This window comes from Mustela nivalis, assembly GCF_964662115.1.
Source record: "Mustela nivalis genome assembly, chromosome: 1".
In the NCBI taxonomy this organism is placed as follows: Eukaryota; Metazoa; Chordata; class Mammalia; order Carnivora; family Mustelidae; genus Mustela; species Mustela nivalis.
In genome coordinates, this window is record NC_139020.1 from 52,203,398 (window position 1) to 52,221,302 (window position 17,905).

The 17,905-nt window shown below is 36.0% G+C and overlaps 1 protein-coding gene across 12 annotated transcripts in view; it reads left to right on the forward strand.

Annotated features, from left to right (window-relative positions):
- The window catches only part of ALCAM (activated leukocyte cell adhesion molecule), a 213,840-nt gene that overhangs the window by 135,597 nt on the left and 60,338 nt on the right, over positions 1 to 17,905 (forward strand). For 9 of the 12 annotated variants that reach the window (XM_082696746.1, XM_082696750.1, XM_082696753.1 and 6 more), the window contains one exon: positions 17,367 to 17,467. In XM_082696746.1, the coding sequence (XP_082552872.1) occupies positions 17,367 to 17,467 (101 nt within the window). Of the gene's footprint in view, positions 1 to 11,215; positions 11,279 to 17,366; positions 17,468 to 17,905 lie in introns of all 12 variants that reach the window. The other 3 variants (XM_082696748.1, XM_082696749.1, XM_082696747.1) reach the window with 1 other exon arrangement.

The following is a 17,905-nucleotide window of genomic DNA, read 5'->3' on the forward strand; positions in this document are numbered from 1 at the left end:
GAAACCCTAGCAACCACCATTTTACTCTTTGTTTCTATAAGTTCAACATTTTTTGCTTTTGCTTTTTTAGATTCCACATCCAAGTGACATCATGCATAATTTTTCTTTCTGTGCTGACTTATTTTACTTAGTGAAATGTCTAGGTGCATCCATGTTGTCACAAATTGCAGGATTTCCTTCCTTTTAAAGGTTGAATCACATTCTATTGTGTGTGTGTGTGTGTGTGTGTGTGTGTGTGTGTGTGTGTGTGTGTATACACATATATATTTTTTATCCATTCATTTATCGGTGGACACTTATATTGTTTGCATATCCTGACTACTGTGAATAATGCTGCAATGCAGATATCTTGATATAGTGACTTTCTTTCCTTTGGATATAAAACCAAAAGTGGGATATCTGGATCATATGATAATTCTGGTTTTCATTTTTTGAGCACCTCTATACTATTTTCCATGATGGCTGTACCAATTCACATTCCCACCAACAGTGTATGAGGATTCCATTTTCTCTACATCCTCACTAATCTTTATATTTGACTTTTTAGTAATAGCCTTTGTAGGAAGTGTGAAGTGATATCTCATAATTTGGATTTGTATTTCCCTAATGATAGTGATGTTGACCATCTTTTCATAATAGGTGATATTTATGGAGTTCTTAATGTAATGAAAAACATTCTTTTAAGCAATTACACATTATTAATTTAATATTCATAGTACCCCTATGAGCTTGATCCTATAATTGCCTGCCATCTAGTAGTTGGGAAACATGAGCACGTATAGGTTAAATAACTCTTTGTAAGTCACCTACCTGCCTAGTACCAGGGCTTGCGTTGTACCCATGAAGCTGGAGTCCAGAGACTGCCTTGACCACTATTTTATACTATTTGTGGGATAGGTAACTTATTTATAGTTGTATGCCTGGTAGGGATATAGTATCTGGCATATTGTAGCTAATCAATAGCTCTATATGTCCAATGTATTTGAATTAATATGAAACGGAAACTTTTGGACTAAGAAAAATTTTATTTTCAAAAGTTTATAGAAACAAGGAATTATGTAAGGAACAATTTAAGAAAAAATTCAGGAATGTTTTACAAAGGTCAATAATTAAATACTTATTTGATATTAAAGAGACACACCCTGTGGTTCTTGATATTTAGCATACACTTTTTTCCCCCTACAGTTTCTCACTTATATCAATAGTATTGAATAAATGCTTAACCCATATTTACTATAGTCTGTTCTTCAGGCACGTAAGTTTTCCACTGTCAATAGATTGCACTGGCTTTTCCATATACATCATCATAAATTGTCTTAAAGCTACAAAAGTTTTAGAATGAGTAGCACACTTCCATAATGATAACTTTCTGAAGTACATGTGTATCAGTTGTTTTCATTAACCATATGTGTTTTCCTTGGGTGACTGTTAGGTAAGATGTTGTATTGGGAATTTCCTTTGTAGAGTAGCTTCCAGTTTTTTTAAATCAGAAGAATTGGTCGGTTTCTTTCTTTCTTTTTAAAGATTTATTTATTTGAGAGAGAAAGAGAGAAGAAAGGGGTTGGGGAGGGGCAGAGAGAGAGAGAGGCTTAAGCAGACCGAACGTTCAGCATGGAGCCCAGCGTCGGGCTCGATCTCATGACCCTGAGATCATGATCTGAGCCGAGACCAGGAGTCAGATGCTTACCCAGCTGCCCCACCCAGGCACCCAGAATCAGTGGATTTCTGAATAACAAACTGTAAAGCCATATTGTTTCTACCTAGAAGGTATTTAATACATACTTACTGACTGAACATGTACCATTAATCATATTTGTATGTTGAGGCTGCTGACAATTCAGAAATGATTAAAAAAAAAAAAGAACAATTTTGAAGTTGATTCCAGAGATGTTCTTTATCATCTGTTCGTGTACACGGAGAGGCAGAATTGTGGCTAAATAAGACTTAGGGCAAATAGGACTTAAAGGACTCTTCAGAGGGAAGCTAAGTTGAAAATTACCCTTGGATTTTCAAACAGTAACACAGTCTTAATATTTCAGTCTTTTTTTATTTGCTTTATTTGTTTGTTTTCTAATTAATTACTTCGGAAGGGGAAAGCTTTAGGAGTACTTTCAGTTAATAGAACTCAAATGAGATTCATAAACCAAAGATGTAGACTAAAGCCTTGCTGAGACTCTTAGAGCTCGTTTCTGTAACCTGGCAATCTTTTAATGTATAGGAACAATGAACCTTTTTTAACCTTAATGACATTATGGTCTTTTGAAGCTGTTAAAAATAGCAGAGCCAAAGAGGTAATATAATATTCAGTTTAGGGGAATTTTGAGTGTCATTATCTCCCTGAGCAGTAACCATGAACAAATGATCAAAGACATTGTGTCTTTTAAATGGAAAGATGAACCGAATATGTTAGCACCTCAGTGGGATTGGGAATATGTGGGAAACAAAATCATAAGACAGCAGTTGCTGGGCTGCACACAGCCATCCAGGACACTCTGTTCAGCAGGGGTCTTGGTGTTGTCAGCACCCGCTGATATCTGCCCAGGGATTCAGCTGCCTAGACTGAGATCACCTTTGCTGTTGGATGCAAAGCTTTGCCATTGATTTTTATGTCCTTCCCTCTACCATAAGCAAGGGAATTTAGGTAAGATAGTCTAAATATAGAGTGCATATATCATAGACCAAAGAAACTATGTGCATCAGTTTTTTTAAGAGTACGTTTTTATCTGTTCTGGGTTATAGACCAGAAAGTAGAGTTTCCAAATACTCCTTCAACTCTCTCCAGCCCCTAATTTATAGTTATTAACAGTTATTAACATTTTGCATGGATGTAATTAATGTACATTGCTATAATTGATGAGTCAATATTGATAGGTTATTATATCAACTCTAAGTCTATAATTTACATTAGAATTCCCTTTTTGTGCTGTACTTTTTATGGGTTTTGACAAATGTATAATAACTTGCATTCAGCATTATCAGAATAATTTTACAGCCCAGGAAATCCCCTGTGCTCCACTTACATGTCCCTGCCTCCCTCTGTTCGAACCTCTGACCACCACTGATGTTTTTGCTATCTTCATAGTTTTTGTCTTTTCTGTCATATCATAGAGTTGGAATCCTGCAGAATGTAGCCTTTTCAGATTAGCTTCTTTCACTTAGCTTTGTGCGTTTGAGTCTTTTCATGTCTTGATAGCTCATTTCTTCATTTCTGTCTGTTGCTGAGTAATTGTCCATTGTATGGCTGTAACATAGTTGGTTTGGTTTATCCATTCACCTACAGAAGGACATCTGGGTTATTTCTAAAATTGATTAAGTATGAATAAAGTTGCTATAAACATTCACGTGCAAGTATTTTGTGAACTTAAATTTTCAACTCACCTAAAAGTTATAATTCTGAAAAGTTTTTTTTTTTTTAATGGAAAGGCAGGTTTTTAAGTTAGAAGTACTTGACATGAATCCCAACCTTTTCATTTTGTTCATCCAATCAGTTTTTCTTGGTAATTTATTACTGTTCTGGGTATGTAAAGTGCTCTTCCGCCTGTCAGCTGAATGCCTCATCCTACACTAAAGGACCTTAATATACCTCTGGTTCCTTATCTGTAAGATGTCTACCACTTCAATTATTTGCAGTTTTTTATGTTATTTTGAGAATTAGGTGAGCTATCATGGACGGAAGTCGGTTTATTTCTGGCAACAAATGGTCAGCTGCTGCATAACATCACACTGGGAGAGAGATGGTCATATATATTCATTTGTTTTCTTTCTAGTCCCTCCAGTCTATAGATTTTTAAATATTTAAGTCTAAATGTAGAAAACATTTTAATAGCTTTCAAATAATATTCCCAAATTAGCCACAGTATAAAATGAAATAAAAACCTATAATCATTTTCTGTGTATCTGTAGTTATGAGACTTGAACATGAATTGAGAATTAATTTTGAACTCTGGCTCCACTGTATGCTGGCCTGGTCATGTTCATTTACTCTCTTGGCTTTGTTGGGTGAATAGCATCTTACCAGTAAAGTGAGGCATCATGATATTTCTTCATGATGCAGATTTACTTGCTTATCATACAGAAGAACTTTTATGAGACTCAAATGCAGAAGTGCACAATGTATATAAAAGAATATTGCAGGGTGCTGGTGGCTCAGCAGGTTAAGCCTCTGCCTTTGGCTCAGGTCATGATCTCAGGGTCTTGGGATCAGCCTTGCATCAGGCTCTGCTCAGCAGGAAGCCTGCTTCCCTTCCTCTCTCTCTACCTGCCTCTCTGCCTACTTGTGATCTCTCTGTTAAATAAATAAATAAAATCTTTAAAAAAAAAAAAAAAGAATATTGCAAACTACAAAGCATTATTGAAATGTCCATTACTGGGGCACCTGGGTGGCTCAGTGGGTTAAGCATCTGACTCTTGGTTTCAGCTCAGGTTATGATCTCATGTTTTGGGGATGGAGCCCTGTGTTGGGCTCCCCCCTTAGCAGGAGTCTGCTGGAGAGTCTCTCCCCCAGCCCCTCCCCCTACTGACACAAGCTTCCTCTCTCTCTAAAATAAATAAGCAATTTTTTTTAAAAGTCCATTATTATTTATATTATTGCTCTAACATGACTTTATTTTTAACTTAGCTAACCCCTTACTAAATCAAGTATACTTTTTAAAAACTGCCTCCATACCAAAATCCCAATTTTCTTGAATCCAATAGTCTACTAATGTCAGAGGGTCAGTCAGTATAGTTATGTTCTGCCTAATTTCTCCCATGTATTAGCCAGGATCTTTTGAGAAGCAGATATCAAAATAGATTGAACATGTAAGGATTGTACAAGGGAAACACCTAAATGAGAAAAAAACGAGGAAGGAGCTGGTGGGTGGGGAAAATCGTCAGAATGCAATGAGAATCTGACATTAGGGGAACGAGAGACAGAAGGAAGATTGGTGGACACATTGTACACTGTTGTGTAGTCTAAGGAAGTTTCACCAGGGAAATGAATTCCTTGAGCTGTAGTTAGCCTTCAGAGGAGTCCCTTGTCTCCAAGAACCTTGCCTGTCTTTAGTAGCCCTCCTCTGCTCAGTCTTGAGCCCGCAGCAGCCCAGGGAAAGTGTGACCTCAGCACAACTTGGTGATGGATCTCGGAGCACAGCAGTTGAGTTCCTTCGTAAGTTACTCTTACTGTGGCTGGGGGTCTGTGAGGTACGTTTTCATGTCCATCACACGTCATGGTTTCCTTGGATATAAAGAGGAAGCACTTACTTAGTTGTTGACGCTTAAATAAGAATGTGAAGCTGAAACAGGAGCAGGTGAGCCATGATGCAAACTTTAACAACCACAGAAGAGCTGCTGAATGCAGACACCTTTTCAGTCTACAAAAGAGCCATTTTTTCTGTTGTAAGAACTTGTTTTTCTGATCTAGGTTTTGTCTTGTCTTGTTTTGGGGGGATTATTTTGTCCATGTTAGGTAGTCTTCCAGTAATTCTTCTGGGGGTCATTTTACCATTTCCTAAATCACAGCCTAAGTGTGGGCACATTTTTAAAATCACAGTAAGCCTCTGGTTCTCCAAGGCAAAGCATTCAGTGAGTTAAAATCTTTGCGAGTAAAGGAAAGTTTCAAAGCTGGAGGCAACTTCAGGTCCAGATTTTATAAGATATTTAAAGCATGCCTCCATCTGACACCATTAAAAATGATAAAACTACTTTTCAATACAGCTTCCTATATTTTTCATCTCTATCCATTGCCTTCCTAAATTATCTTGTTCTCTTTCCCACTTTTCCTCCCACTCATCAATTAAGAATAATGACTGTCAGGGAAAATGGAATATATGAAAAGTTATTGTTAATATTAATAGAAGACAGGATTGTCTAAGTTTATGCATTCCAGAGTTATTTCATTGAGCTTTCACCGTTGGCAAGCTATAATGGGTGTTGTTTTGTGCGCTTACTTGGTCCTTAAGGTGACATAAGATCTATCAAAGCTGGAAGATGATTTCAGTTTCAAAGAACAGATTCTGCTGATTTTCTAAGCATATGCAGCTATTTGTTTTATTTTAAAATTTCATCTTTCCTGTGGCTTTAATTTCTTTTAAAAATTACCTTGAACAAATGTTTCTATTTCTCCTTCCTTCTCAAAACTGGAAGACTAGATCTTCCAGTAAAGAGTTTAATTCCTTTCTCTTTTAATTAACATATAATGTATTATTTGTTTCAGGGGTACAGCACTGTGATTCATCAGTCTTACACAATTTAATTCTTTAAAAAAGGGAACCATGCCATAAAAGCCATCATTTTTTTCCCCTATGACCTTATGTTATATTACAGCCCCTCTGGGGAGATCTCAATTAAAAGCATGAAATTTACACAAATCTAAACCTCGGAAATCAACCAGCAATCTGTACCGAATCTGTGGGAAAACCTATTAAATAGCTTTTTAACCTTATTACTTACCATGTTTGATTGTACAAATATATTTCCTCAGGAGACATAGACAGTGCTAATTGGGATTCATGTGAAGAAAAGAGCAAAAACCTATTTCAACCTATGTAAATATCTTTTGATACCCAGTTAGAGACTTGATGTGGAGTACACCAGTAGCAACCATATTGGACAAGGTCACTCAGCCAATCAAAACCAAAAAGCAGAAGTCACCTACTCTGCTCATTCAGTAGCCCTAACAATTTGTTTGCTATCCCTGGTTAATTTAGCACCTCCATTATAAAATAAAATTATCCAACACTGTTGAATATTAATTGAAATGCTAAAGAAATGCAATTAACACTGCTGTTATTAACAGAAGCTGTCTGTGAAAACAATGATGATCTTATTGATTAAAAGTCTTTCTGATACATTTTTTTCTAAGGCATTTGAGGAATATTAAAGCTGTTAGGAATTTGTTGTTTGGGGGTTTGGAAGTGTTATCAAGGACAGCTTTTATTTTCTCAAATCAAGAGATTTTTTGTTGTCATGGCATTAAATTATTTGCAGAAAACAAATTTATTCTGTCACAATAATTATGAACTCTCTCTGAAGACAGACTCTAGTCTAAATTCCAAAAGTTTCCATTACTTCAGATGATGCAATTAAGGTCTTTTGTGAAGCGTAGTGCCTGTTTTCCTGTTGATAGTGTTTTTCTATTGATAGTGTTTTCATGAATACAGTACAGTTATTGTTCTTGTTAAAATAATTGAATTGTATTCACAATTTCAATACAACTTATATGACAAAATGCACAGAAAAATGTTACTTTTTACCATTCAAATAGAACTGATATTCTGAATTCGTTAAACCTGGAATTTCATGCTGAGAAAATGTTCAGAGCAATGGAGCATAAATGTATTCATCTTTCCTTTGCATTATTTTAACCTGGAGGAGTGTTCAAATATTGGTTTCTTCCATCACCCCTTTAGTTAAGCTAATTCCCAAATGATGTCCTCAAAAGATGGACACAGGCAATGCAGGAACTAATAAGGGAAATTGAATTGGAGGAGGGGAGCAGAAGGAAAAGAAAATGTTAGCAGTTTTTTTCATTGTCTTGACTAATTTGTATGAGTGGAGGATTGTCCTTTTATAAGCATCTTAAAGACAAAACCTCAAGTCCTAGGTAATTTGGGGAAGTATGAAAGGAAAGAATAGTCAATTTTGTGAACTTCAACTAACATAAATAATTCATTATACAGATGCTTTAATTTTTATAATGAGTAAACTATGTGGTATAAGAATAAAATACAGAACATTGTTCTTTTCATATATAAAATTAAAAATTTCAGTTTCAAGATAGTCTTTCTATACCCTCCCCCCATCACACACATTCAGAGCAGGAAGTGTTTTTATTTCATTTTGTCCCCACGAAGGGACCAATGTTTCACCATTTTGGCGTAGACCCCATAGGCTCATCGAAAGCTCATCACTGGGGAATGATGACTTGGTAAAACAGAGGGTTCTTTGTGGGACAGATGTGTGGAAATCCCAGTTTTACCCTCAGAGACAGAGCATGAGAAGAGTTGCCAAAGAAACCCTAAATCCTGGTGCTTTTAGTCACATTTCAAATGTAAATCTAGATCTGTACACTGGTTTGCATGTATGTTATAGTCCATTAAAAAGTTTTTAAAGTAAAAATAGCATTGGGGGGGGCAATTTTAAGATACTGATTTCAAAACACTACAAAACCCCTCACTTCCACATCAATGGATTCCCTGGAATTTTAAAGGAAAGTATGTGGTTTTCTGGAATGTTAAATGCAGAGAAAAGAATATGGGCTTTAAGAATATGATCTTACCGAGTTCCTTTCGATGTAGTACAGTAGAGCTTTATTTTACCCATTATTATTGAACTCCAGTGATGTTCATGATGCTGCAACAAGTTTCAAAATGAGAAAAATGTAGGCTTTTCCTTCAGCTATGTTGCAGCATAGTGGAGGAAGTAAGCTGGTAATTTCTCCTTTTTTCAAAAAGAAATGAAGCTTTTAAATGCATGAATAAATACATATATATGTTTAGAACTTACACTAGGAGAACAGTTTTTTATTTTCTTTAGTTTTTGCACATTGCTGGTCTCCCATCCTAGAACAGTGCTTGGCACAGAGAAGGTACTCAATAGTCAATAAATGAATGAATGATAAAAATTAAAAATACTGAAATATATAGAGAGAAGAATAGTGTGTTTGGATCCCACTTGTGTTCAGTGGGTCAAGGAGAGCACTGTATGGATATATACTTTATTGCTTCTGTATTAGCAAACATTTAAGTCCCTCCAGTTTTTTTAGTACTCAAAATAATGCTGTATTAACTTTGTATCCATTTTTGCATTTGTACAAAAACTTTTATAGAATAGATTCTCAGCAGTAGAATTACTGGATCAAAGGGTATTAGCATTTTTAATTTTACAGATACCATCAAATTGGGCTTCTACAGATTCTTTTCAATTTAGAATGAGCCTTAAGCATTTTATTTTATTTTTTAAAAAAAGATTTTGTTTTTTTGCAGGGGAGAGAGAGTGCCTGAGCAAGTACATGAGTAGGGGGAAGGGTAGAGGGAGAGTAAGAAGCGGGCTTTGTGTTCAGCGAGAAGCCTGACTCATGCCAGGACCCCAGAATCATGACCTGAACCAAAGGCAAACACTTAACCCACTGAGCCACCCAGGTGCCCTTAAATAGTTTATCTTTTATTTAAGTTTACTTTTGACCATCTGATGAAAGCTTTAAATTCTCTTTCTATGAAAACAAATGTTTTCATATCCCACAGTTTGCGGACTTTTAAAGTAACTGTAGAGTTGTCATCCATGCCCTAACATTCATTTGTGGAACCCAAGTTAAATTCTAATAAGCACAGTAGAATCTTTACATTTACCGATTGAAAATTCATGAAGTATTTCTCAGAAAACAAAAATAAAGGCTCACAACATAAATCACTTCTACTCGCTTTTAAATTATTTTTTTAAAATATTATTTATTTATTTGACAGCGGGAGAGAGAGAGAGATCACAAGTAGGCAGCAGGGGTGTGGGGTAGGGAACCAGGTTCCCCACTGAGGAGAGGCTGATGCGGGGGCAGATCCAAGGACTCTGAGATCATGACCTGAGCCAAAGGCAGAGGCTTAACCCACTGAGCCACCCAGGTGCCCCGCTTTTAAGTCATTTTTAATTAAACTTTTTGCTTATAATAAAGTGGCCCCAAGAGGAATCCAAATGTTAGTGCTGGTGATGAAAGTGAAGAGAAAGTAGATCTAATAGTTTCTTGCATTTTATTAGGGCAATCTTATGTGCCTCTATGAATTTGAGAAAACTGCCAGTCAGGACATGTTCCTTATGAAGATCAAAGATCTACTATGTAGAAATTACTGTAATAAAAAAAAAGGAAGTTTGCTATAGGAGAGAAAGCCAAATGCCATTCGGTGCCTCTACATGGTCCCTCGCTAGGACGTGCTGGTGAAATAGTTCTTTTTTTTTTCCTCTTTAAAAAGATTTTATTTCTTTCTTTGACACAGAGAGGGAGAGAGAGAGAGAGAAAGAGAGCAAGTGCACACAAGCAGGGAGAACAGCAGAGGGAGAGAGAGAAGCCCAGTCTCTGCCAAGGAGGGAGCCCGATGTAGGACCTAATTCCAGGACCCTGGGATCATGACCTGAGCTGAAGGTAGACACAACTCACTGAGCCACCCAGGTTTCCTAGTGAAGTAGTTCTTATCTAAATAAGGTTCATTCAGTGTTCAGGTCAAATGAAACTACCTGCCTTCACCGATATCCTCAAGCTCATTGCAAGGATTCCTTCTCTCATTCCCACAGCACTTAGTTTACAGCAGCTCATGTTCCTCAAGGAATAGATCTTGGTAGTATAGATAGTATATATCTTGGTATTTTATATATATATTTTTTTCTCCCATAAAGAACATCTAACGTTTTGCCTCTAGTAGGTATTCAATAAATACTTTGATGAATGATTGTATGTATAAATAGGTGATCGTTGAGATAGGCCTTAAAGGATATGGATGGATTCAACCAAGGCCCAAGGAACAATGACAAAAATGAGGCAGAGATGGGGCAAAGCCTGAGTTAATCAGGAAGAACAGTGACATACATTATCCAGCCTCATACATTATTCCAGGCTTCTAGTGTGATGAAGTATCAGGCAATGGTAAATTGAGAAGACAGTTTTCAGTACAGGCATGCATATACCAATACTGTATTTTTAAAATTTTACTGTTTTTATAGAACTCTTTTCTAGGACATAAGTCATTATATTGACCTCTAGTTTCCTAAAAAGATAGATATTTCAGGCATTATAATATACCAGACTTGGAAGTAAAGAGCACATATGTTAAAACATAATCTTGGGCAAGTGAGGGATAGGGTGGTTGGGTTATGGACACTGGGGAGGGTATGGTGAGTGTTGTGAATTGTGTAAGACTGATGATTCACAAACCTGAAGCAAATAATACATTATATGTTAATAAAATTTTTAAAAACCCACAAATATTAAAAAATATATATTCCTGGGTATTAGAAGTATTTTATAATTTAGTAAGATGGCCCTTTCCCCTCTAAGTGTTACTCCACAGTGGCCTAACAATTTATGGTTATAATCCATGTATAGAATTGGAGGAACCACAGGAAGAAAGAGAAAGAAAGAATCACCGTTTTTCTTGTCTGTAGGCATTACATAGTTACACCTACATCGTGGCATGTGGCACAAGTAAAAGACCACCCAGAAAGCAAATTTTGAGTAAACGTCTTCCTATTGCAGGTCCAGCAAAAACCCAGCTTGGTCCCCAAGTCCCCATTTGTTGAAGAGAAATTGAAAAGCAGGGTAGGAAAACACTTTTGTCTACTTCCCCAAATAACATATTCCATCAGATGTCTTAGCCTGTCGCCGTCAATTCTAAATTACTTGGGAATTTTTTTTTTTAAAGATTTTATTTATTTATTTGACAGGGAGATCATAAGTAGGCAGAGAGGCAGGCAGAGAGAGAAGAGGAAGCAGCCCTGCTGAGCAGAGAGCCTGATGCGGGGCTCGATCCCAGGACCCTAAGATCATGACCCGAGCCAAAGACAGAGGCTTAACCCACTGAGCCACCTAGGTGCCCCTACTTGGGAATTATAAGCCCTGTATCTGTCTCTCTCAGCCCCCCTCAGTCTCACTTCTTACTTGTTATGTACCACATGACCTTCACAAAAATCGTAAATTCTTATTTACGATAGGAAGAATTATGAAGTACATTTGCCTCATTGAGTCATAAAGTCACAGGTTTGAAAGACACTTTAAAGGTATCTAGTTTGGGGCGCCTGGGTGGCTGAGTGGGTTTAAAGCCTCTGCCTTCGGCTCAGGTCATGATCTTAGCGTCCTGGGATCGAGCCCCGCATCAGGCTCTCTGCTCAGCAGGGTTGCTTCCTCTTCTCTCTCTGCCTGCCTCTCTGCCTACTTATGATCTCCCTGTCAAATAAATAAATAAAATCTTAAAAAAAGGTATCTAGTTCACCCTCTATCAATAGATATTTTATCACATTAAATAAAATACATATAGTACATATAGCTTAGAAAATATATATAGTATGTATAATTTGTGCTTGATCATGATACATGAAGTAGATTTGCTAAAATAGAATATTTTTTTGTAATCTCTGTGAAGAGATTGGATCTCAAATCCCCAGAGTCAGGAATCAATCTCCCTATCATAGTTGAATATAATGTGTTTCTGTGAGGAAAACAAAGTTGATAATAGCTAAGTGTTATTATGTGCCACTTCTGCCTCCGTCCCTCTGTTCATATTCAGTGATTATTTAGTTCTATACTGAGATTCTACTTTACAACAATGATCAACAGAAGCCAATTTTATTGAATACAGAAAACCAGTAGTTGAAGATCTAAACTAGCAGTTTCAACTAGATGGAAGTTTGGTGGGCAGTTTTGCCTTCCAGGGGACATTTGTCCTGTCTAGTAACTTTTCATTGCCATAGCTGGGAGTAGGGCACTACGAATGTCATTAGTGATGAGGTTGAGAAACACAGCTATGAACTGATGTTACAAAATATTTATATGTTTAATTAGAATTCTGTATGTCTTAATTCATTAAAAAGAAAAAAGCTCATAGGGACACTAGCATGTTTACCTGTCAAAATCAGTCAAATAAATATGAAAGTCATTTCTAAGGATAGCTTTCTCAATTCTACTTGCTTCCTCCCCCAGCAATTCCTCTGCACAAATAAATTTCTCCAAAATTTCTGTAGAACTGTAATTTAGTTCTTATGTCCTAAGTTCTGTACCAGTTGTGATTGTGAATAACGCTTCTATGCCACCTAACAGAGCTACAGAGCTTAGAACAATGCTTCGAAGGATGAGGATGATATTGAAGTGTTAGTGCAATAAAAAATAATTAACCAGGCTAAGCTACAGCATGTGAAAATAGACTCTATAATTCTCCTCCTCTTTTCTATATTATTTACTGTTCTGCTTGAAATGTAGTGGCAGGTTCTGAATTTTAAGATACCTCCATTCAAAATGTCTGTATATCAGCAATGCAAAGGGAATGATTACTCTGAACTTGATAGTCTTTAAGAATTAGTTTATACAGAAAAAGTATACCTCACCAATATGGGCACAATAATTACATTTTTATTAGTTCAGTTAGAAATGAACTGTGTTCACCTAATTTCAAAAATTATACCAGAGTCTGTTTCAGTGCCTCCTTAAATTATTTGCTGTACAAAATGCATAACAAAGCTATGTTGTATTTATGATCACTTATCTGAGATTTGATATGTCAGAATTATTGGGCTTGGAGATTTTTCTTAAAATATTTTTTTTATTTATTTATTTGAGAAACAGAGAGAGCATGAGAGGCGAGAAGGTCAGAGGGAGAAGCAGACTCCCCATGGAGCTGGGAGCCTGATGCGGGACTCAATCCCGGGACTCCGGGACCATGACCTGAGCCAAAGGCGGTTGCTTAACCAACTGAGCCACCCAGGTGCCCCGGAGATTTTTCTTATGCTGTGCTTTTCCCATTGTGTTTTTTATTGAATTCTCCTATATAACCTTCTTAGTTCTATTATTCTTTATCTGTAGTTATTAACTCTTCCTTTAAAAACTTCTTAAATAATTACATACTGCTTCTTGAGTGTAACACATTTTTGCATTTTATTTTATGTTGGGACATTTTGATGGCAACAGCAATATTAATAATTCATAATAATACCTTACATTTATAGAACATACTTAATACAGAAGGTTTTTAGCTCAGTTTAAAATATCTTATGATACATACATATACACAAAGATATAACATGTACAACATAGAAATGCACACACTTGTGCCCACACTCATTCCTTTTATATTTTATATTTAGCTTTGAGGAAAGACATCGTGATCATTCTATATTTGTAATAGTGTCCAATAATCTCTAGTCTACAAAAACATGAATAATTTAACCAACTAATATTGCAGGGAGAAAATTGCAGGGGAATTTTAGTGAGTTAAATTCAATTCAGACTTGGCAAATCCAAGATAGAATCTTTTGCTTCTGTGAAAAGTGTAAACAGAACCATTTGTGTTGACAGGTACTTTGGGTCTCACTGGCACTTCATCTCAAAGACTGAGACATCTGTAGGAATCGGGATGCTAATTCATCACCAAATCACAGTGGTTATGTAGCCATTTTATCTCTGCAGGGTTAGGGATGTTAGCTGTACCACAGATTCAAGCCTTTGGTCTTTCTCCCAGATGAAAGTGGGAGTTGGTATATGCTTAGAAGAGAGGAACGTTGATGACTATAGCAAACTTGACAGTTATTTCAGAAATTTCATATCTTTGACTCCTAGGAGTCCAACTGATTATCATCCTCTGTGCCCTAAGACTAGAGACCAGGGCTTCTGTCTATAACCATTGGCCTTTTAGCTGCTGCCCTTAGGCTTGTCACATGTCTTATTTCCCTTAGGTTTCTTATGCAGAGTCCTGTTCTGGCTAATTTGGGATCTCAAGATGTCATTAAAAGACCCAACTCATGAATTCTCAAATACTTTGCAAAACAACCCTTTGCTTTGTGGTCATTTCACATGATCATTCGTAAACCACAGAGCACAGATAATCCTTAATTTCTCCTGAAATTAATAATAAAGTTCGGTAGAGAGAAATACTCTCTTCTGTAGTTTCATCCATGATCTCTTACAAGGTGTTTGCTTTGTGTTTGTTTCTCTTCAGAAACGAGTGCCCTGCAAGCGTAAATCCATGTTCTCCAGTATCAGAGGCAATCTAGGACAGCCTTTATTAGAGTATGTGGTAGGAATAAGAATTCCCAAAGTTCTGGGGTGCCTAGGTGGCTCAGTGGGTTAAAGCCTCTGCCTTCGTTTGGCTCGTGTCATGATCCCAGGGCTCTGGGATCGAGCCTGGCATCAGGCTCCACCGAGGAGGGAGAATGCTTACCACCACCAACCCCCCCTCCCCCGCTTCCTGCCTCTCTGCCTATTTGTGATCTCTGTCTGTCAGATAAATAAATAAAATCTTTTAAAAAAGAAAAAAAAAAAAAAAAGAATTCCCGAGGTTCCAATGGTACCAACTCCTCCCTGATTTTCAAAGATGTTAATTTAATAATCAAAATGGAAAGGATTTCAGAACATTCAAGTGAGAAATCCAATATCATGCCTGTTTGATGCCAAGCATTGTTCCTGGGGATACAAAGATAAGAATATATGGTCCCTTCATTGTTGTAGTTGTACTTCAGTATGCTAATAACACACGATGTACTTGAAATTCCTGTATCTTTAAAATCTGTTACAAAATTTGGTATCCATATAGCACATTAAAGTTCTGTAAGGAAGAGAAAAGAAAAAGGGTCAGTAAGAAATAGCAAAAATATACATTTTTTGCATAAAGAATTTTCTTGTTTTCCCTGTGTACCTAGCAAAGGATTCACCTCCTTGGAACCTAAGCTCTAGAGTGTGAACTGTTTTCACTCCTTGACCAACCATGGGAGTAACACCGATTATCAAAAGAAGGTGTGCTTTTACAAGTGATAGGAGATAATTAGAGGGGTGCGTCCTGCCATAATTTAAATTATAGGTCTGGATCATCTTAGAGTTGTTATATATTCAAGTGAGTTGGCACATACTGGTGAAAAAACATTAAATTACAAAATTGTTTTCTTGGGTTGGCATACCTATGCCAGTGCAGTGCATCAACGGATCTTAAAATACATGTTAAAAGTTCCACATTTAGCATACAAAGCATTATAGAAAACAGGTACTATATTGAGAAATAAAGTAACTTTTAATTCTCATTAGTTTGCATATCTGCAACCACATATCTAAACCCTCACGATTTGTATTTTAACAAGGCTGAAGAGACCATGTCTTTATTTATAGTCTGTGTGCTGCAGTGGTTTGAAGGTAAAAGGAATTAAAGTTACAGTTTGGGAAACACTAAACAATTTAAAAGCTATTGAGGTAATTTTTATTATAATACTGAACATATGATAAACAGTTCTGGAAAACTACTTGTCTTCAATAGCCAGTGAAAAGCACATTATCATGGCTTACACTTTGTATTCTTTATTTTAACAATGTAAAAATGCTGGAAACTAATTGTTCTGAGGCATATTTACATGAAGTTTGTGTTTCTTGTAATGATTTTGTTCACTGTGGCAAAATTGCTTTAAAGGAAGTACCTTCTTCAGTTGACAGGATTTTAAAAAAGGAATTTTATTACCTTTTTGTTCTTTACCAAAGGTAATGATTTTTATCCCTATATGAAATTTTCCTATGCATTGTGATTGATGGGTAACAGTCAAGTGTCCACTGTCTTGTTTTCTCAGAAAGTCATAAAATGGTATTTGTGTTTCAAATGGCCTTAGCTTTGCACTTCAGCACCACCTGGTGGATAAAATATCTTTCTCCCCGCCCCCCCACTACAGTTTCAAATTAAGTTAGCTCGTTCACACTCTATCCAGTAATGACATTTCTTAATAGATATTTAATTGTAAACATATTTAATCTTAAAAACCAGTGTGAGCAAAATAAGGTTAAAAAATCTGAAATATTTCCTAAGTACTCTTGTCAAGTTAAATGCCTGAGTTTTTTTAAACTTCATGAATGTCTACAGGTTTGAATAGTATGTTGCATACATATGCAAAAGTTGTAGGGTTATGACATTTTAATTTTTTTGTAATCTACATTTTTTCTCAGTAAAGAATGAAATAAGACCAGGAACTTTTCTGTACCTTAGTAGCAAATTATGGTTGAAGTTAGATTGTCTACCCAGAATTCAAGATAACCACTTGATAAACACCTTACAAAGAATTCTTATACTTCAGATTTCTGTCTTGTTAATATTCTATGCATAATTAAAGTTAAAACTAATATATTAAACATTGCTAGTATAAAGTAAGCCATTTTCCTACTTATACCTAAAATTTGGTTGTGGTCTTATATGTATTAGTTTAATTTTTAGTAGTTTTAAAAATTTTTTCCAGAAGATAAATTTGACAATATTTTCAAATGAAAAATATATTTAAAACTCATTTTGAGAATTTTAAACATGTTAATCCTTGTGTAGTCCCACTTGTCTCTGAAATGTAACATACATTTTTTTTTTCCTATGGCATATATACTTACGAAAAAAAATATACTTTCACATTCCACTATGTTCCTTTGCAACACACAGTTTTCTCTTCACTGGTAAAATAGAGGGTCTGTAAACTTGAAATGTGTGACAGTCAAAGGTTTAATAGCTAAATAAGAGTTGTTGATATTTAAATAGGAGATACGTTCTAGCTTCATACTTTTTATAGTCCTTTAAGATAAAATTATAATAGGAAATCTTCATTAAGATGCACATCCTGAAGTTATTTGCTTAGTTAGTTCAAGAAAACATTTACCATCTTCTCTTTCTTTTTTCTTTTTCCTAAAGGCCTTGGATGGTATACTGTAAACTCAGCATATGGAGATACTATTATCATGCCTTGCCGACTCGATGTACCTCAGAATCTCATGTTTGGCAAATGGAAATATGTAAGTGTAACCTACTTTGGACTTGGCTAATTATTTCTAGCTTTTTGTTGTTGTTTCTGTTTTTTGAGGTAATACTCCTTCTGTGAGTAAATGTGAATTTCAAATTAACATAATGGCAATAGTCAACTGTGGATACAAATGCAGGAAGGCAGAATTATGTGTTGAATATCTTAAAAGAGTAATACCTAAATCTTACATAAGAAGTTCTATTTTAAAATAAAGCCAATAAACACGTAATTCTTAGATCATATTAGTCTGAAAGATTGAACCTTAAATGTTAGAGGCACAGGAAAAAGCAGAATTCCAGAGTAAAATCAGTCGTGTGTAGAACAGAGCTTAGTGGAAGTTGGCAGCCTTTCTCCACATACTCGTGTTGTTTGGTGTGGCTATTGCAAAGGCAAAATACACTAGTTGCTAGAGTACCCAAATATTCATTGG